Source organism: Takifugu rubripes, chromosome 11, assembly GCF_901000725.2.
Source record: "Takifugu rubripes chromosome 11, fTakRub1.2, whole genome shotgun sequence".
Taxonomy (NCBI): Eukaryota; Metazoa; Chordata; class Actinopteri; order Tetraodontiformes; family Tetraodontidae; genus Takifugu; species Takifugu rubripes.
Genome location: NC_042295.1, coordinates 10,206,803 through 10,225,899, shown reverse-complemented (window position 1 = coordinate 10,225,899; position 19,097 = coordinate 10,206,803). Strand labels below are relative to the sequence as shown.

At 49.6% G+C, this 19,097-nt stretch overlaps 2 protein-coding genes across 4 annotated transcripts; both read right to left on the bottom strand.

Moving 5' to 3' along the window:
* Positions 1–32: 32 nt before the first annotated feature.
* On the bottom strand, positions 33–1,738 carry LOC115251565 (uncharacterized). Of its 2 annotated transcripts, none has more exons than XM_029844325.1 (5): positions 1,628–1,738; positions 1,432–1,539; positions 1,280–1,348; positions 984–1,074; positions 33–904 (listed from the first exon to the last, which is right to left on the bottom strand). In XM_029844325.1, the coding sequence occupies exons 1-5, from the start codon at positions 1,646–1,648 to the stop codon at positions 288–290; spliced, it is 906 nt and encodes a 301-aa protein (XP_029700185.1). In that variant the 5' UTR covers positions 1,649–1,738; the 3' UTR covers positions 33–287. The 2 variants fall into 2 exon arrangements, with proteins under 2 accessions (XP_029700185.1, XP_029700186.1); XM_029844326.1 differs by having other exon boundaries at positions 1,432–1,518.
* Positions 1,739–3,949: 2,211 nt separating this feature from the next.
* LOC101071213 (mediator of RNA polymerase II transcription subunit 13-like) lies at positions 3,950–18,385 on the bottom strand. 2 transcript variants are annotated; one of them, XM_011608506.2, is made up of 30 exons: positions 17,216–18,385; positions 16,286–16,520; positions 15,230–15,398; positions 13,347–13,492; positions 13,067–13,264; positions 12,787–12,981; positions 12,555–12,711; positions 12,366–12,473; positions 11,576–12,283; positions 11,278–11,494; positions 11,131–11,161; positions 10,898–11,019; positions 10,681–10,771; positions 10,399–10,595; positions 10,114–10,313; positions 9,099–9,988; positions 8,823–8,987; positions 8,527–8,750; positions 8,254–8,449; positions 7,802–8,168; positions 7,270–7,486; positions 6,665–6,856; positions 6,343–6,566; positions 6,114–6,256; positions 5,871–6,029; positions 5,606–5,788; positions 5,379–5,524; positions 5,096–5,260; positions 4,910–5,010; positions 3,950–4,830 (listed from the first exon to the last, which is right to left on the bottom strand). In XM_011608506.2, exons 1-30 carry the CDS (start codon positions 17,279–17,281, stop codon positions 4,698–4,700), a joined length of 6,345 nt encoding a protein of 2,114 aa, XP_011606808.2. In that variant the 5' UTR covers positions 17,282–18,385; the 3' UTR covers positions 3,950–4,697. The 2 variants fall into 2 exon arrangements, with proteins under 2 accessions (XP_011606808.2, XP_011606807.2); XM_011608505.2 differs by having other exon boundaries at positions 8,823–8,990; positions 17,216–18,384.
* Between the last annotated feature and the right edge of the window lie 712 nt (positions 18,386–19,097).

Below are 19,097 nucleotides of genomic sequence, written 5' to 3'. Positions count from 1 at the left end.
GGTCCAAGCGTCAGAACGCTAACATTCCCAAATAAAACTGGATGGAAAGCATTATATTATATTTAATGACTAATCTAACAAAGGGATTATGATTAGCACATGATTCCAGATGACCGCACCTTAGGATCCCCTGAACAACAACATATTTGGACTTAGATAAAGTACTTGGATAAAAATCAATGCATCCAAGGTAAATACTGGATGTAAATACATTTTCACTGCGTTCATTTGGCCGGGAAACGACCCTAAAACAGACGCTGTGATTGTCGTCGTGGCAACGGCTCCTTTCAGGGTCCAGGGTAGGATGCTACCAGGAATCCAGGAGGAGGGGGCTGGTGTGTGCAGCAGTTCGGACCCTCCCTCCTCCTCAAACCGTAGACCATCGTGTGAGGGAAATGAGGAGGAGGGCCACAGAAGGGGTAAATCTCCTGTTTGTGCCCCTGAGGGGCAGCAGAGAGCCTGCAGGGATGCAACGGATACTCCTCAAAGGCGCGATGCTGACCTGATCTCCTGCAAACTCCCCACACAGACTCCCATGAAGGGAGAGTCCTGGCTCCTGGAAAAGGGACAAACCTCCCTGTAGGTCCTGGAACGTGACTTTCCCTGATGCTGGGGCACAGCAGAGGTAATTCAGCAGCATAAACATGTGGCACTGGCACGTATAAAGGCGTGGAAGAGACCGGGATCTTTCTGGATTCACTGAAGCTGTTAGACTGGAGCGGCTCCTTCCTGCCAGGTGAGCCCAGGTCAGACATCACACATCTGTCCAAAGGTTTGCCACCGACAGCTGGGTCTTTAACAGCCTGACGGCCTCTGTGTTTGTCTCTCCAACGCAGGTTTTTGCTCTTGAGATGATGAGGCGATGGTGGGTCCGGGTCGGCCCGGCGGCCACCAGCAGTCGGTGCTGCCGGTGAGACAGACGAACTTCAGTCAAACCAAACATCTCTGATGCAACTTTTCGACAAATTCAGCCTCAAACTCACCCTGTTGTGCCCATTTCTGTTCAGACCGGAGCTCACCCGGGCCCTCGGCTGCAACGTCTACGCGGCGACTGTTGGACTTTTGCTGAATTCTCTGTTTGTAAAGCAGAAACAGGGGTTCTGTGAACAGTCAAACTTCAACACCTATTTTGTGGTTGTTCACAAAACAGAACATGAGATACGGGCACGTCTGTCATTAAAAATTTTGCTGGAGTTTGATTTTCTGTCGTCTTTGATCACAACCCCGTGCACATGCCCTGTGCGTTTATGTCGATGGCATCAGGTCCTTTGTAGCTCACCTTGAGTTGCTTGTGGTGATAAATTTTCCATGCGATGCAGACATGAAGCGCGCCCCATCGCCTTCGCTTCTGGGGAAGACAAATGCACACACATCATCTAAAGAGAATCAAACCCTCCAGAATTTCATCATTATACTGATGCAAAGGCTCACCGACGACCTGACGGACTTCTGGGTTCCCAGAACGTCAGCTGGAGCAGAGCAGCTCGCGGTTCTTCTTCTGGGGAGATGTTCTCTGAACTGTAGAGGGAAATGTCCAGACTGAAGAACTTCAGTTCAAAAACACTGCATATGAAGTTAAAGTGTTCCCCCCCCCCCCCCCCCCCCCCCCCCCCCCCCCCCATCTTACTCTGCTGTGATGAGTTTCCATAGCAGCGGGCAGGATGTCTGGGATTATAGCAGGATGAGAGCGAAGGAGATGCGTGGGAGCACGTAGAGGATGAGAAGGGGGGGTCTCATGTCAGGGGTCGTCTTCAAGCCCCTGAGCAGCAACGTTAATGGAGTTACTGGTGAGTGGAAGCAGGTTTGGATGATGTTACATGGGATTTAAAAATAGAACAATTCAGAGTTGTATTCTGAAAATTCTGAGCACAGATTTTCCCTCAACAGTGGATTCAGAGTTTGGGAGGGGTGCCAAAATCAGAGAAGATTCATGCAAAGAGGCGAAAGTTAAAACCAAAACTCTCTACAATGGAATTTGACCAATTAACATGCAAAAGACCAAATCCTGTTAGACTGCTTTACAGACTATAATCTCTTTGGGGCATTTTCTGCTTCAATCCTGTTAGTTTATTTAGGATCCATCCAATTGACGCACACCTGATCATCAATGCTGTTATAAATGGAGAATGCTGCCATATTCCGAGAAAAAGATCTTTCTGGTTTGTTTTAGTTATCAGTTAGTTTAAGTGGAAGCTCTTGGAGCCACAGAGTCCTTTCTCCTTTAGACACTATTGTGTGATTAGACATCCTGTGGGTCAGGATTTCTGTCCCTGTCAGCCTGCACAAATCTCTTAATCTCGTCAATTAGACGGTTGTTAGGAGCACAAAGCTGCACCCGAGGATACAGGTGGGAGCATCCCAGGGAAAGCACAGTGTCTGTTCCAGCCTTTCTGAAGTGACGTCTGGAGACATTTCAATGTTCTCAGATGTTTCCCAGCATTTCCATTTGGCATTTAATACAATGATAGTGGCAAATTATTGCTTTTAAGTTGAGCAGATGTCCTTTCTGTCTTGTGGACACTGTTCCCTCAGGAAAACATTCTTAAATTTACTTCAATGTAACAATATCAAATGTTCCTATTGCTGATGAAACCTCTAAGAGCCTCTCACCTGTTTGATGCAGTAAAACTCCTCTCTGAAGCATCCAAGAACTTCTTGTCTGTTCTTTCCTTGAATTCAGTCCTCGAGCCGATGACAGAGGCTTCAGCGGCTCACCGGACCTGGGCTGTCTGATGGACGCCCAGCAAGTGTTTCTCAGTAACACAAGCAAAGACCATTAACCAATGATTGGTTAATGGTCTTTGCAATCCAACTGGATTAAATCTAATCTAGTAACCTGTCTGATTCAGATCTTCAGTGGCACCAGCAGAACACTAAAATAATAATAAATGCTAAAATTTGAAGGTAAAGGTATTATTTTTAAAATAATTATAACTTATTTTCATTGAACCAGCATGCATTTACTTGCCAAAAATCTTGTCTTGTCATGATATGGTTTAATTCAAAACCGTAAAATAAATAGTGTTAAAAGTGAACAGGAGCTTTACTTGCACTGAGGTGCACTTCTTTGTTTTATTTTATATGCTCTAAATATCTTTAAGTACCTCAATGTAGAAAGAATCTCTAATTTTCTCATTAACAGCTGGACTCTTCTTTAAGGTAGGTAATAAAAGTGAGGATAATCACGATGGAAATGTTTCTGTGTGCTTCTGTTGCGCAAAAGGCGCCTCGCACATTAAGCTATTATTTAATTGGATCCAATTAGGAAGAATAAATTATTTTGAGTGGGGATTTGTAATTACACGTCGCACTCTTTATGCCGCCGCACGCACTAACAACCTTAATCCTTCTGTTAGCGTGATGCAAAGGAGAAAAAGAAGAATAAGGTGGTAAATATTCGACCATGGATATGTTTGGATATTCGATATGTACCGTTGTTTTACCACCAGGAGGCGCTGAAATCAAGACATTCTCAGGTTTGCGTTTGCGATCGTGTTAATGTTCTGTAGTGGACAATACCGAGTCGTACACCTGATTCCCTGGGACTGCGTTTGTGGCACGTCAAGCCACGCCCACGACGACAAAACACGCCCATAGTCACGTAAAGCGCGTCCTTGCGTACGAGACACGCCCACATGCACCATAACAGCAGGAGCAGTAGTTCACGCCTCCAAAAAGGTACGAATGTTATTGTGAACATTTAAAAAATCCCAAACTTTGATTGCACATTGCTAACATTATCATTACACTCCTCAACACCAGAAAAACACACCAATACTGACAAAACATTCAACATCTGTGAAAGTAATTATTTTTCTAAATTAGTGGCTCAGGATATGCACTCCTAGTTGCTTAGCACCTCTAGACGCAACAACCAAAACACTAGTTTTTAATGTTATATATTAAATATTATAGCAAAGCGTAGGAAAACATCTGGGACAACAGGAACTTAAGGTAGACGCACTTTATTCCTAAAACAGAAGCTGCACCATCAGTAGCGGCACACAATTATATATACACATATACACACACAATTTACCTAAATCTGTTATATAAAATATATAATCTGACATTGTACCTTTGAATTCCTCTTCAGAGCTCATTGAGTTACTGTGCGAGAGACTCTGGAGCCAAAGCAGACAGAGAGGTAAGTCTCATCCACTCATTGGGTGGGACACAAATGCCCGAGCCAGCTTTTACTTCATTTTTACAGCATGGCAATAAAAAGGTCTGTACCCTCTGAAAAAATAATATTCTAAAAGCAATCTACAGCAAATTCACTTGAACAGGTTTTTCCACGTTGTAATTGAGAAAATTACACTTCTTAAACCAATTCCTTTACAGCGAGATGTACACACTTGAAGATTTGTAATATATAAAAGATATTAAGCATTAAAAATTCCACATTTAAAAACTTACAATAAATAATATATGCAGGCATTTCATTAAGATAAAATTTCATAGATTGCAATCTACAGTCATTAAAAAGACAATTTATTCTCCTTTATGAAACGTCCCTTGAGCTTCCAAAATGGATTCTTGGCATCTGATTGATTGAGTGGAAATTTCCAGTTGGGAGTTGGAAGGAGCAGGAGGAGCCAAGCTTCCTCCACGTTTGCTCCGATGGGAGCGTGAGGTCCTTGGGACTGTACCTCGGAGCAATCCGCCTAATAGATCTCTGAAGATCCCTTTAGAGCTCAGAGCATGTTCATGATGAAGTTGTACATCTGAGTGAGCACCACGAAGTGAACGGGCAGACAGGAGCGGCGGTCTTGGGTGGCAGGGTCGCATGTTAGCCAGGAGAGGGCGTTGTACTGCTCCAGAACAAATCTGTGGAACGGAACCCAGAAGCACATTAAACATCGCTCCATTTCTACTGACGCTGAGCTTCTTCAAGAGAACTGCTTACCTGAGCACATCAGACGTGTGATTAGAGTCCAGAGGGTGGGAGTGCTTGCTGTGGAGGAGCTCGTCCGATTGGACAGAAGACACGTGCAGGTGCAGGGAAGCCTGTGGGGGGAGTTGGAGAATGAGAATATTCCTACTGCAGCCATTAACCCAACAGGCTTACAAATAATTCGGAGCGATTGTGCACCTTGAGGAAGACTGGGCACTGGTTCTGAGCTTGAGGACAGGCTGACCAGAACCAGTCGGGCAGTGGTCCCGTCTTAGCTGTGGAGACAAAGTAGCCCAGAGCCATCGGCTGCTGCAGGATGTTGAGAGCCTCCTCGTGGGACTCCATACGGTCGGCGCTCTGGCCCTGCGAGGAAGCACAGCACGCGTGAAGAAACGAAGCAAAACGCACATTTTATTCCTCCTGATGACACTTTTACAATGAGTGAGGGACAGTTATAATAAGAATATTAATAACGGCAGACCTTGCTTCCATCTCCCCCGTGATGGTAGTGCGATCCCGGAGAGTGAACGGGTGAGGTTGTGGGGGAGTTGGGAAGGATGTTGATGAGGTCCGGATCAACCATGTCGTTGTCGAAGAGGTCAAAGATGCCCATTCCATCAGATCCATCTGTGAACGAAGGGCAGAGTTTGCCTTTCTGGGACTCCACCCAATGTCTGTGTTACTCTGGAGTCTCCTTTAGGAACGTACCCGGATTTATGGGGTTGAAGTTGATGTCGATGGGCTCCGAAGTGTTGGTGTTGACCTGCACCATGGCAGAAGTGGGGAACACCAGGATGTGCGTGCAGGACGTGTCCTGAGGCGTGCTCAACTGCGACGTTTGCATGTTGAGAGTGGTGCTGCGACCGAACACTGAACCCGTCGACACGGAATCTGACAAGATGGAGGAAGACCAGCAATCAGCTCCACAACTCTCACGCCAAACGGTGGCGCTGGGCTCGAGCTTCTCTCTTACCTGGCATGACGACAAAGGAACCCTGCGGTTCCATCGCGACCAGACAGGCACTGAGGATACTGGGGGTGTCGGCGGCGGAGATGCCGCACATCCTGCAGGTCTCCTTCAGACGTTTACTGAGGGACTGCAGGTTCCTCCTGCTCAGCAAAATACTCCAGTCTGGAAAAACAACGTGGGCGTGAGCTCGGAGGACAACGGGCGACGCACCTGCGTGGGATCGACGGCAGAGTAAAGCGCGTTTACCTCTCAGCTCGCCGTGACCCATTCTGCCCAACCGCCCGATGACCACCCTCCACGGCAGAGACGTCACCTGCACCAAACCCAGGCACCAATCCCACAGCTTCTGCAAGCCGACCCGCCTTATGTTGCCATTTTTCCTGCGAGCTCTGCAAAAACACAAACAACTGAAAGCTCGCTTTCACCTTTGACCCTCCCAGCGCTGGCGTGGGGCTGTTTAAACCCTTTCTTGTACCTGCTGGGGACGTCTATGCTGATGATGCAGGTCTCCAGTAGCTCCCCGTGTTGGTCGGTGCAGGAAGCCAGCAGCCAGCGCTGGTCATGGGACAGACAGTAGCCGACAAACAGGACGTTGTACTTTTGGGAAGCTTCGCCGAAGGTCTCGCCGAGCTCCGTCTGCTTGTCTTTCACCGGTGCCAAAATAAATGGAGGCGTATACAGACGCAGACATTCTGGCCGCTGCACACGGGGGAAATTAGTTAGCGTGACAGAACGATTCTAAAGGAAAACGCAGAAAATCAATCTTAATCGCGTGTGCTAGCAGAGCAGTGGGTCACCTCTGGGTTCTTGAGCGCCGTGTCGATGGCGAGACCCGGACCGAAGCCCGTGAGTGCCTTGAAGTTGGTGGAATTGGGCAGAGGCCGGCGGCACTGAGTGTATACGGAGAAAGCCAGCGATTTGAGGTGCTGGCTGTAAACGTGGCGCTCCCCACTGTGCACGGGCTGCAGCAGATACTGGCAGGGAACGATCTGTGCAGAACACAACAGTGGCTCCTCATCACACACTGCTCATAAAAACAGTTAATGTTAAATATGAAACTTGAATAAGCCTCATTTTTAATTAACAGCTAGGAATTACTTGTTATACTTACAGCACAATTCTGAAGATATAAAAAAGAAGCCCATTAAAGCTGTGATTAGATTCACACATTAGCGCGTATCAACTTCCTGTTCAATGAAGCGATCACACGGCAGAATGAAGGTTGTGGAAGTTAACGCCTCCATTAATCTCTGCATGCCTGCTCCTTCCCTTCTAAATGTGTTGCTAAACTGGGGAAGCTGGCGTCAGAATCAGCTGATGTTCAGCAACTGTGAAGTATCGATGTGATAATCTGACACCCTCAAAAGGTTAAAAGACTGAAGGGAGCCACGGTGGCGCCTACCTGTACGGACACGGCGTTTCTGATCCGCGGGGGCAACAGTTTGAGCATTTCCATGTAGCAGCACAGCAGGCCCAGGGTGTAGGTGCTGGAATGGGCCTCTTTGTCTGCGTCTTCATAGCTGAAGGGGTCGACGATGTACACCATGATGGCAGGCGGATAAGACACTGCGTGAGACTCTCCGTCTGTCGGCTTCCCCACTTTGTCCCGCTCTACCGTACTGTTGAGAGAAGGAAAACTATAGATTAGGAATCAGAAAAGGGGATCAATCATCAACACCGATTGTGTAAATACCCCCCACAGACTCCTGATCATTTGTTTCATTCCAGCACCCAACAAGGGGGGTTACAGTACAGACACCAAGCTGTTTGTGCGCCTGAGGACCAACGCATGCTTAAAGAACTCAAATTATTGAGGAGGAAAGATGAATTCAATTATCTGTGACCATCTTCTGCAAACCCACAGCTGTTTTCCAGCTGTGACCTTTTGCACCAAGGTGACTCAAAGTCACTTGAATGACTTGTTGGTAACTTGCCTCTCTGGCACTTCAGCAGATCCTTGGTTCTGGTTGGTAGAGGGTCCATTTTCTGCTGGGCCCGCGGTACCCTGTGATGTTGCCTGAGGTCCGTTTTGAGAGCTGTTGCTCTGCAAGCCTGTGTTCCCGAATGGCGAGTAAGAGCTTGGTTTGGATGGGGTCATTCCCGCCATAGTCTGGGAGACTGAGGAGGAAGAGGGAGGAGTGCTGCTGATCTGGGCGGGTTGGGCAGAGGTGGTCGTGCTCTGAGTTCCTGAGGTGATGCTGGAAGAGCTGGACATCTGGGAGGGGGAGGATGAGGAGGCCAGAGCTGGGCTGCGCTGGGACAGAAGAGAGCTATCCAAAGACTGCTCCGACAGGTATGGAGCTGAAAACAATTAAGAATGACACAGAATTAGCATTAAAAATTCAACCGCGCAGATTTGGGACTCCGCAAATAGTAAAGATTTTACCTAGATCATAGCAACACACTTGCGCGAAGAGTTTGAGCTTATTAAAGGCTTCATTGTATCTATCTCTGGCAGCCATCTTGAGAAACCAGTCGCTAAAAGGCTGCTCTGTAATGCTCCTTCCTTCTGTGGCACCAAACTTCAATATACCCTCTGGGTGGCTCTTGCAGATGGGCCTGTGTTGGCCAAGCTGACAGGCCTGTTCAGAAAAATTAAGTGCGATTATAAAATCCTGTTGCAAGAAGGAAACCATGTTTCATGCAGGAAGACGCCTACCTCATACGTAGTGCTTAAATCTTTAAAAAACGTCTTTGCTCTGCTGAGGAGAGCTTCGTTTTCTGGACAGATGACGACGTATCCCACGTCTCTCTGAGACCCGAAAGGTTCCAGAAGAAGCTTCTCCCAGTAGGGCAACACAAAAGGAGACAGCACCACAAAATCATACTCGTAACCCACCAAAAATGTGGGGATGGGCAGAGGCTCGGGGGACTCATCAGTGCCTGTAATGAAGAGGGTTCACAATTATAAATGATACAACTGAGACCACAAGCAGTTTTCGACTTTAAACACACCATACGATCCCCTCCCGGCCATCTTGTGGAACTGCTGCCAGGTGAGCGGTCCCTGAACGCCCCAGGAGCGCACGCTTCTCTTTTTCTGAATGGTGTCCTGCAGCACTGGCTGGAGAGACAACAACACCCGCAGGACGTCCTGAGAGAACAGCTTGCTCATGTCTGCTGCTGCAAGAGAAAGTAAACAAAGAACAGTTCAGATACACAACTTATTGTGTGCTCCTTTGTAGTATTTAGCACTGAAACGTGCCCGAAGATGGAAGAAGAAATACGCACACTTGCATTTTGGCCACCGATGAAGGCAGGTGCTTTTCACTAGTGTTTCATCTACTTTGCCCCCCGACATATTGTCCATGAACTGTCTGCCGTGCTCCAGCGCCATGTAGCAGTCGTTGTAACAGTCTCGCTCTTCCACTCTCAGAAAAGAAGTCGGGGGGGAGTTTGTTTTGGAGTGCTCCACGCCTGCCATGGGGGCAAAGGGGTTGGTGCACTGGTCCTGCAGCAGCATGATCAGGTTGTCCGGAGGTTTCTCCACTAGACTGCCGGCCTTTTGCACCGAGGAGGCACGCAGCTCTTCGAAGCACCTTTCCGTGTCTCGACTGGAGTCGGAGCCTCGTCCGACAACGTCCAGTTCATCCTCCAGGAACAACCCGGCGGACTGGCCGAAGCGTCGGTTGGCGACGGCGCTAAAGCCGCAGGTGCAGGGGTACTGCGCTTCGCCGTTGTCCTTGAGGTACACGCCCACGTCCGCACCTCTGATGTTCATGTTGCAGACGCACACGCAGCAGCTGTCAAAGTTGCAGTCCTTGAAAAGGTTCATGACAGACTCGGAGAGGATGAGCGTGACGTAGAGGCTGTGAGCCTCGGGGATGGACGGCACGGTGGCCGGCTCCACGGAGCTGAGCGGGCGGCAGGTCGAGGGGGTGGAAGCGGGAGAGTAAAGGTCAGAGTTGTCGTATTTGAGCGAGCCTTGGACGCTTGAAGGGCCGCGGGGAGTCCGTGGAGTGCGCGGTGTGCGCGGAGTGGGCACGGAGAAGCGCGGTGTCGCTGGGGAGGGCAGGATGCCGGCGCCGCTGTTGCTAGGAGGGGCACTGCTGGACATGAAGGGTGTGTGGGTCTGAGGTGTGTAGGTCTGGCTGTAGTCTGGCTCTACACTGGGGATGTTGCTGTGACAGAAAATAGGCGATTAACGACGGTTAGCATAGAAAAGGCTAACAAAGGATCTAATCATGATAAAGCCATCTGACATTAAGTAAACAAAGCTACACTTCCTGGTCCGATGCTCGCTCACCTGTCTTTGGCGAGGAGATTGACATTGGTTACGGGGGGGATCAGTTCCATTTTGCCCAGAGACCAGCTGGGCGTATACACACATTCTTCAGGCAGCTTGATAGGCAACAGACACTGGCTTGGTAGCGTCTTCAGGGGAGCGTACATGGAACAGCCCACAAACATCTGACTTGTCTCCGCCTTGTACACGAAGGAGAAGTCCTGAAGGTGAAAGGAAAGTGGTGAAGAACGCTAGGGCGCTTTCCAGTCGTGCTGTGGCACCGGGTTGGATTGTAGCACACCGTACCTTAATGTCAGATGGCTTTGGGCTGCAGAACCCCTCCTCCACCTCCATCTTGAAATGGTTGTTGAGCAGACTCCCATCCAACAGGGTGAGACCTGCTCCTGCCTCCAGGCTGTCCTTAGTGCCGGAGTTCATAGGAGAATATCCAGGCTGATCCAGGGAGGGCGGGGTGGGAAACATCTGATGCAGGTCTGCCGAGCCTAGAGGAACAGGAAGTTTCACTTTTCTTACAACGCGTGTGTTTGCAAATGTTCTGCCGAGCGAATATTAAAATCATCTGCTTACTTATACAGGAATGGGGGTCTAATGTTGCTCCTTTCGTCTCTTTACAGGCAAACTTGTCATCTGAACCAACACCGGCTCTTTTACATCCAGGCTGAGTAAAGAGACAAAAATCAACTATGGCCAAACCTGTGATCCAACATATCAGCAGAATTCTACAGCAGTTCCCAAAGACTTGGTAAAGGAAACAGAAGCGTTGGGCCACACTGTTTACACTTACAGCTAGCTCATCCTCGTCAGAGTTAAAGATTTTATCCAGGTCACTGTAGGACACCGCTAAATCGTTCACATGGATCAGGCTGGTTGATGCTGAGGGTTTATTACCAGCTGGGCCTTGGCCATCTACAGCGGCAAACAAGTGAGATATTAGCAAACTAAGAGTAAGGGGACAAAAATAGCATTTTATTCAGTTACATAACAGCTAAATGACAAAAACCAGACAAGAGTTCTCACCATCTGCTGAAGTTCCACTTCCGTCATCCCCCTTAATAATTAAAAACAAACATTTTTTTTTTCATTTTTAAGTTACATCAATGGGAACAGGAGAAGAAAGTTCCTCTACTGGGCCACAGGTTCAAGTCTGGATGTTCTGAAGCCCACCTTGTGTTTCTTGACGCCGTCTTTCTCAGTTCCTGGCTTGTCCTTCTTCTCCGTGAAGGGAAACTCGTCGTCCCCCTCTACGAAGGCGTAGGGGTCCGGCTCGTCGCTCTGTTCCGCGTCTCCTGGGGTGGAGACGAGATGGCTGTTCCTCCGTTGGGTGTAGGTCTTGATGAGCTCCTGGGACACCTTCAGGGGATGGGTGGAGCTTGACATCACCCTGAGACGAGGACGACAGAGAGGGTCAGAGAGGGTCAGACGGTTACGGAGGTGAGAATGTTTGCTGGGGAAAAAGGCTTACTCTGTGATGGAAGACACGCTTTCCGTCCCTCCAGTATCGTCCCGCGTCTTATCAACAGGTAGCTGTGGGGTCGGGAAGTTGAACGCCTTCTTCCGGGGGAGGTTGAAATATTTCCAGGGATTGTGGGTGGTGTCTTCGTTGGGATTGACTGCGGAGCCCACAAACATGGTGGGTTCTAGGGTTTCACTGTAGGAGGGCGGGAAAGGAAGAGGCAGGGGTGCGTTTTCATGCTGCGGCTCCTCAGACGAGCCTTTCTGCGGCAGTATACACGGCTCCACGGATGGCGGGTAGAACGACTGGTGTATGGGCGTGGAGGAGTTCTTCATTCCGCCTGGAGTGCCGTCGCTGTCGGCGTGGTCACAGAGATGTGGGCTGAGAGGAGGGGGAGGCGGGGATCCACCCAGATCTGCAGGAGGACCGTGTGTGTGCAAGGTCGGGGCCTTGGAGGGCACGGCGTCCACGTGGTGCAGGCTGGGGTACGAGCCCTCCTCCTGCGGTCTCAAGCACAGCCTCTGGGTTTGCGGCTCCAGGGCCTGCTCCTCGCTCACAGAGCTGCGATGGTGAAAGGGGGTCTGGGGCCTCTTCAGCTGCTTCTCGGACTTCTCCAGCTTTTCCCCCAGCTTGTGTTTGGGGATCGGTTGTGAAAGCTGGCCAGAAGATGGCGGGTGTCCTGAGGTACTGTTGGATCGCTGTTTTGGATTCTTATGCCTGTGGGAGCATGAAGAATCAGTGACACTGGAAATATGCATATATTCATAAACAATTTGGCGATTTATACACGCAAACATACCGTAAACAATTGCAGTGCAGCCCATGATTGGACTCAACGAAATCCCAAATTCCAGTCCGGTCAGGTTCTTCCTCGGAGGTGCCGTTGGTTAGAGTGGGAAACTTCCTCCTGTTAGAAACAGAAGCGGTCCACGTGTTGAGCACAGAGGCACTTTTGGAGCGTTTGCGTGGAAACCAAGCCCATACATACTTGTGTCCCGTGCGGTTTAGATGATATTCCTGCCACACAGTTTCTACCATCTGGCCGGCCATCCTGCGGGGGATTTTCCCCCCGTGAAGAGTGTTGTTGGAGCTGTAGCCGTCAGACGCCGACGACAACTTGGGCCATCTCTGAGCCAGTTGGTAGTCTGTGCAAACAGAAATAGAAGCTTGTGAACCTGGAGTTGACCGCTGGATTAAAAGCCGGCCACTGCGGATCTCACCAGTCTGAGCCTCCTCCGGCGATGTTGGGGGAGTCAGGGTGACAGAGGAGATGGCAGGATCTCTGTGGGCGGCCTGGCCCTGCTGAGCACCGCACATGCTTCCTGAGGTGTTGGCTGAGCCCTGGGGGACCACAGCGGGGAGGTCTGTCAGGGGAAGGAGCACCAGGCAGGAGGGGTAAACCATCCTCACTCCCGCTGTAACCAACACAGACAGTTATTTTAAAACATACTTTTCACCCAGCTTGTCCCTTAAAAGATTAAAAGCGACACGCCGTCTTACCGACGAGGACCTCCACAGCGGCGAGGGAGTCGTCCTCCCAGTCCGAGTCCTCCATCTTGTCCTCCGGGACCTCCTTGGGATTGGGGCTGATGGGATAAAACTGCCTCCATTCCTCGATGAGCTTCTGAGTCGGGTGGTCGGACATCTTAAACGCCTGACCGGTGAGGGTCCCGTTCAAGCCGTAGGGGCTCAGGATGACTGCGAGGCGGAGGACAGCCCATAATGAGCCACACCGATCAAAACCTGCTTCCCAAACGTTCCACTTCCTGTTCTTTCCTACCTTGCAGTGGACTCGAGCTCTGCTGGGCGAGGCTGAGGTGCTCCTCGCTCAGCCGCTGCAGAGGTTGGTGCTGAGCGATCTCCACACTCGTGCACACGTTGCTGTCTCCGTGCACGAAGAAAGTGAAAGCGCACGACAGATGTTCGCTGCGGGACAGAATGGGAGGTCGGATTTCAACGGAGGCGGTCAGAAAGTTTTACTTTAAACTTCTTTTGAAATGGACTCGATCGCACGTCTGATTAGAGCTTCTAACTCTGAGAACGGTTCCGGTTCCGTTCTGCAGGTTCTGCAGGACACTGGGCCCGAGGACGCACTGGCGGCGGAGCGTCAGCAGCTGCTCGCCAGCCTTCTGGGGCTGGAAGCAAAATGTGGACGATACTCATCGAGCGTCCAGGAACGTGGAGAAAACAGGAGTTCCTGCTTTAAGGAGCCAGAAGGACACGGAGCAGAAATCCTCCAAAACTCTAAAATGACCTCCTTTGTTGCTTTTTTTTACTCCAGAATGGGTGAATACAAAATAAACTTTAAAAGGCACAAAAAAACAACAACATATGATCCACTTATTGAGAGTAAAATGTCAAAAATCAATAAGTGCACTTGACCAAAAAAAGAAAATATGGATGAGATTAAAGGTAAAGTACTATTTTAATTACTATTAGATTAGAATGTTCAGGATGAGGGTACAAAAATGTGTTTTAGTGAAAATGTTCACTAAAACAATGCAACGATGGCACAATGATGCATCTATTGTTAGGAGGATAAAACAGGAGGATCTGAGCAGCCTGAGGCTGCTTTTCCCCTGAAACACGCACCCACATTTACACACATTCTGCTTAAATGTGACCCTTTTCCCGATGGGAACGGGACAAAATCTGGGAAATTATTCCAACCCCGACTGAGTACATGGAATACTGAAGTTTACATCCGCTACCCCCGAAGGCCAGCTGGTTAAATGGACTAAAATAGTACTTGTTGACACGGTTGCTGCAAAACCACAGTGCACACTCAGCACTTTCCAAAAACTGTCCTGTTTACCAGCCAGAGAGGGCAGGGGGACGGAGGGACTGCCAAAGTCCTGTTGTAGGTGCTGCCAAAACAACACGGGCACATCTTTAGCACCCTAACAAGCTGGATCACCTCTGAGGTCCGACCCACAGCTGAATCAAAGGGATCCACATCACTCAGAAGTCGGTCCGGATCACGTCTGAGGGGCGGATCTGGCCGGACGCTACACCCACCCCCCACAAAACACGCTGCATCTAAACACGCTCGACCCCGCCGTGCACGCGCCGCCATGTCGCCGCCGAAGGATTCCGTGGGAGATTGGAGCGTGCGCGTCCGTGATCGATCGCTCGAGTTTCTCCCCCAACGGCAGGAAATGAAAGCGAACTTCCGAGGAGCCGAGCCAGCTGTTCCGATCTGTGCTGCATGTGGCGCTGCGTTGCTGGCCAACGTGCACGTGCTCCGGGCTGCCCTGGTGCATCTCCAGGCACTCGGGTCTGGAACGACCCTCACTAAAAATCCGAAGCTAAAGGAAACCACCGGAGGTGTGCAGGAAAGCCCGACTCGGCAATTCCTTCCATATTTTTCCGTGTTTCCAGCGATTTGACCTCCCCCAGACGCGACCATGCAACCTTTCCTGTCTAAAGAACATTTGGGCGACTCTCAAACATCCCAGGACTGAGCACCAGCGTGCCCGACAGCTCCTTTAAAGCGTTTTCAGTGTCCAACGCTCCTTTATTTCAGCAGCTTACGACATTTAAATCTGTTTGCTGAGCACTTAATCACAAATACTCTCATAGTAAACAGCAGAAGCAGGACGGTGTGATATAATGTTCCGCTTAGCTCGTCCCAGAAGGCCTCTACGGGGACGCAGGCGTTACCTTTTGTTGATGCTCTTCTCCTCCTTCTGGTATGGCTTCACAAACCACTTGCCGATGCGGACGAAGCCGCGATTCATGAGGCAGCGCTCCAGCAGGTTGTGGATGGCTTTGAACAGGAGCGTCCGGCACTCGTAGGACAGGCCGCTTTCCCACTCGCCGTCCTCCTCGCCTGGAGACAAACATCTGAATCAGCACCTTCCAGCGAGACTCTTACCACGACAGAAATACAAGTACAGACTGCGCGCGCTTTGAAACATGCCCACCTTGCCCAGTTTAGGCTAATTAACGTAAACGCCTCTGCTCTTACAAACGGCATCACTGTTGGCTGAATCCTACAACCTTCAGGCGTGTGGAGGAGGACGCGCGTTCCTCCAAACACTGTGTTTTTGAGCTGCGTGAGGGGTAGCGATCCCGGGTCATTAGCAACATTAGCGCCATTCCTTTATGACTGCGGATCTCTTCCGACAGGACGCACAACACCTGGCCGGCACCTGCGGCTATAGAAGCCATTAATCACGCGGGAATCCACCCTGGGATTAATCACAGAACTTCAACAGATTTTAGAAACCAAAAAAAAAAAAACAGCCTCGAGAAAAATTAGCCAAGGTGTGACGGGTCATAATGAAACCCGTCGCTGCGGTGATTAACGGCGGCTCTGAGCGACCTAATTAAAACCTGTAATATTTTAAAACCTAACTCGCCTCCTCTTGTAGCAGTTCCATCTTCCCCTGAGATTAATGTGCATCTCCATCACTCTGCTTTCTCTCTAGAACTTTATATTTTGGGCCACTGCTGCCCTGCAGGTACCGGCGCCCCCCCCCCCCCCCCCCCCAAGACCTGAGAGGTGTCAGAGAGGTCCGACACTATAGAAACCATGTTTCTTTAGCCAATACATATTCCAACTGTAAAAAATGTGGTCATGAGTCACTTGTGAGTAAAAGATCGCCTTACAGGGAAAACACGAAATGTTTGGCAACTCAACAGATGATGCCGAGACGTTGCGAAATTTCCGCCGAACACGGACGGGGTTCGTCCGCAACGCTCGAGGACACTCACTTGACAGCTCGTTATGGATAAGTTCGGCAAAACTGGGGTCGTCCCCCCACCAGAAAAGCCAGAGTTCCCTGCGCCCCGGGGTGTGGTGCCTCCTCCACACACTGAGCACGTCTGCAGCCATGCAGCGGCTGAAGCTACACAGGATAGGGTCCTCTTCTGTCACTGGGAAAAGGATGGGCGAGGAGGTGGGACCCTGCCACACAAAACGCCTCCATTTTATTCCAGTCAAATCGGCCTGCGGGGGACAAGAGAGAGAATTTAGTGAATTAAGAACACTGATCATCTGTTAGCCTGTACAACTGCACCGGTTGTGTTTCCTCCCGCCTGCAAAGTAGCAACAAGCCGAAGACTCGGTATCTTATAAACACATTAAATCAACTTGAATGGGAAAGTGTGAGACTTGCTGACATCTTGGAAAGTTTCGCAGCGCTTGTGTGCAGGACATGTGAGCTCATAAATGCATCTCGAAATCATAATAATAATAAAGTGCATGAGCTGGTTCACCAGACTGGTCTCAAAGCGTTTGCTGTAAATTTAAAGGGAAATAACTGAACGATTTTACTTGTGCAGCACTGTAACAGTTCTCTATCCATAATAACAGATTGTGGCATATTTTTAATGATTTCTCTGTTGGCCTGACCTGATTCAAGTGTTTATTACTCTGATGTCTCGCACAATTAAAGCAGCACTCAGGAGAAGCGTAATCTAGCTTCGCGGAAGGGGGATTTAAACTATTTAGCGGATATGCAATAAACAGTGTTTGTTCCTAAAGTTATCCAGCACTGGCTCACAAATTACAAACTGTAGGCCCGATTCCGTCACGCCAGTCTGCAACTGACGTTACAAAGCTTGTTGGCTGATTAGCCAAAATGGCTTTCTGGCCTCTCAGAAACACAGCTAACGCTAGCTAGCACAGAGAGACAGACTTACCAGACAGAAGAGGTTGGAGTGGCAATCCTCCAAACTGGCCCCGTTTGGTACAAAGCACGGATTCATCGTTTCACTGCGAAGTGGTGGCTTTAAAGTCCATCGTTTCAATCACCGTCTGGGGCAAGGGCTGATCTTCGAGTCGTTGACGGCCGACGTTCAGTTGTGATTATACTGTTAAAGCACTGGGTAACCTGCTGGCCACCGCTAGTCAAACATAGAACTTCTTACCCGGGGATAGCCACCGCTAGCCCGGTACCGAAGCTAACGTTGGACAGGCAGCCAAATAGCGTCAACTGGAAGCTAGTAGCTATTCGATTCATCAATCCTATTTGAAATGTATTGTCTGAACTGGTTAGCTTCGAGCTTACTTGTACATGACTTTAACATCAAATGGTCAGCGTTAATACGGCCCGGGCAAACAAGAGACAAAGGCAACAGCAACAGAAAAGTTGTATGCGCGTTAAAAAAGCTCAAAGACTAAAACAACTTCACCACCAAAAGCTTACTCCCTGGTGTGCTAATGCTAATGCGAGCTAACTGGTCTGAAACAATTTCAAAGCAAAGGAACTCTCCCCTCCCCCTGATCTCTCCTAGCCTGCTAGCACAAAAGCTAACATACCAGAGCTCCAAACGCTAGCCTGTTAGCTAAATAAAACAATTAGCTGTCTCGCCGTCCTTTTCGCTAAAACATCCAGGGCGCTCCGTCATGGCAAAAGCGCTCTCGAAAGGGACGAAATGCCAGCTCAGACAGACGACTCATCGGCTACTTTCCTCTGCCAGATCCATGGGTGCTGCGGATTTCCATTATTTCAGTTCATGGATTGAATTCTTTAATGGCGGCCAGGAGGACAACTCTGCCTCTCGGCTCCCATTGGCCAATTTGCGCTAATGGGGGCGTCATCCGTCTTCAAGTCGCTCCGTGACTTCACAGTTTACAAGATGAGAGCTGCGGTGCATCTGTCATGCAGTCAGCGGTCATTCCACACCGATGTCTGTTACCAAACATGTTCCGTGGGCTGCAGCACTCGTGGGGGGGTTCAAAAACTGCTGTTTTGCGCGACGTGTGTCGATCCATGCGCACGGGCTGCGCGTCTATTGTCTGGCTGATCCTTTGTGCGTTGACACATCCCGCACGTATGAAGTTATCTAGGTCAAGCTGTGCAGACAAAGGTGCGTGTGCGCGTTCGGGTCTCCTTCAGCTGCGACGTGCATGAGAAGAGGGGGGGGGGGGGGGGGGGGGGGGGGGGGGGGGGGGGGGGGCAACGCGCAATGAGATATTGTCGCTTGCGCAGCGCAAACACTTGCGGCTGCGCAGATTTTGCGCATTTATTTCGGCCGCACTTTAGCCCCCCCCCGCGTCCTGTCATAGCCACACTGGGCCACAGGGAGGAGACTTTACCCAACAGCCCCCACTTCCCCTCATGTGCCCCCCCCCAGAGAGGCGGATCCGGCGGAGCGTGGAGGAAATATGATCCACAGACGGACAGAAACAAGATCCTCAACAAAAAGAGGCAAAGTTAAAGGTTGATGGCATTAAAAGTCAGCCTGGCCTGGTGACTGTCCAGCAATAATGATCTAGAAGTGATCTGGTGCCGTTAAATCGATGGATTTGATCAGCATCCGCTATATGTTGCAGATTTAGATGATATTTGCAGCATGGATGTGTGGAGAGGGACGTATATTTATAAGGATGTTCACGTAGAATATGTATAGGAGGACTATATTGACATATAGTTTATATTTCTTATTTATTTTATTATAATTATTTTGCAGCGTGTGAGTGTATAAGGGGCATAAAAGGTGCTTCTTTCTTCCTACTCCCATTTTCAAATTTGTTAATTTTGTTTCCCTTTTCTATATTTACCCCCCTCCGCCCCGTTTT

What these genes read in the sequence shown, in the direction of transcription:
- LOC101071213 (XM_011608505.2), bottom strand. Translation starts at nt 17,281, where the DNA reads ATGAATCCGTGCTTTGTACCAAACGGGGCCAGTTTGGAGGATTGCCAC. An exon ending in GGCCGGGAGGGGATCGTATG is followed by an intron (nt 8,751 to 8,822) that starts GTGTGTTTAAAG and finishes TCTTCATTACAG; the next exon opens with GCACTGATGAGTCCCCCGAG. An exon ending in CTTCAACCCCATAAATCCGG is followed by an intron (nt 5,525 to 5,605) that starts GTACGTTCCTAA and finishes CTTCGTTCACAG; the next exon opens with ATGGATCTGATGGAATGGGC.
- LOC115251565 (XM_029844325.1), bottom strand. Translation starts at nt 1,648, where the DNA reads ATGGAAACTCATCACAGCAGA. An exon ending in TGGAAACTCATCACAGCAGA is followed by an intron (nt 1,540 to 1,627) that starts GTAAGATGGGGG and finishes GAAGTTCTTCAG; the next exon opens with TCTGGACATTTCCCTCTACA. An exon ending in ATCACCACAAGCAACTCAAG is followed by an intron (nt 1,075 to 1,279) that starts GTGAGCTACAAA and finishes CTTTACAAACAG; the next exon opens with AGAATTCAGCAAAAGTCCAA.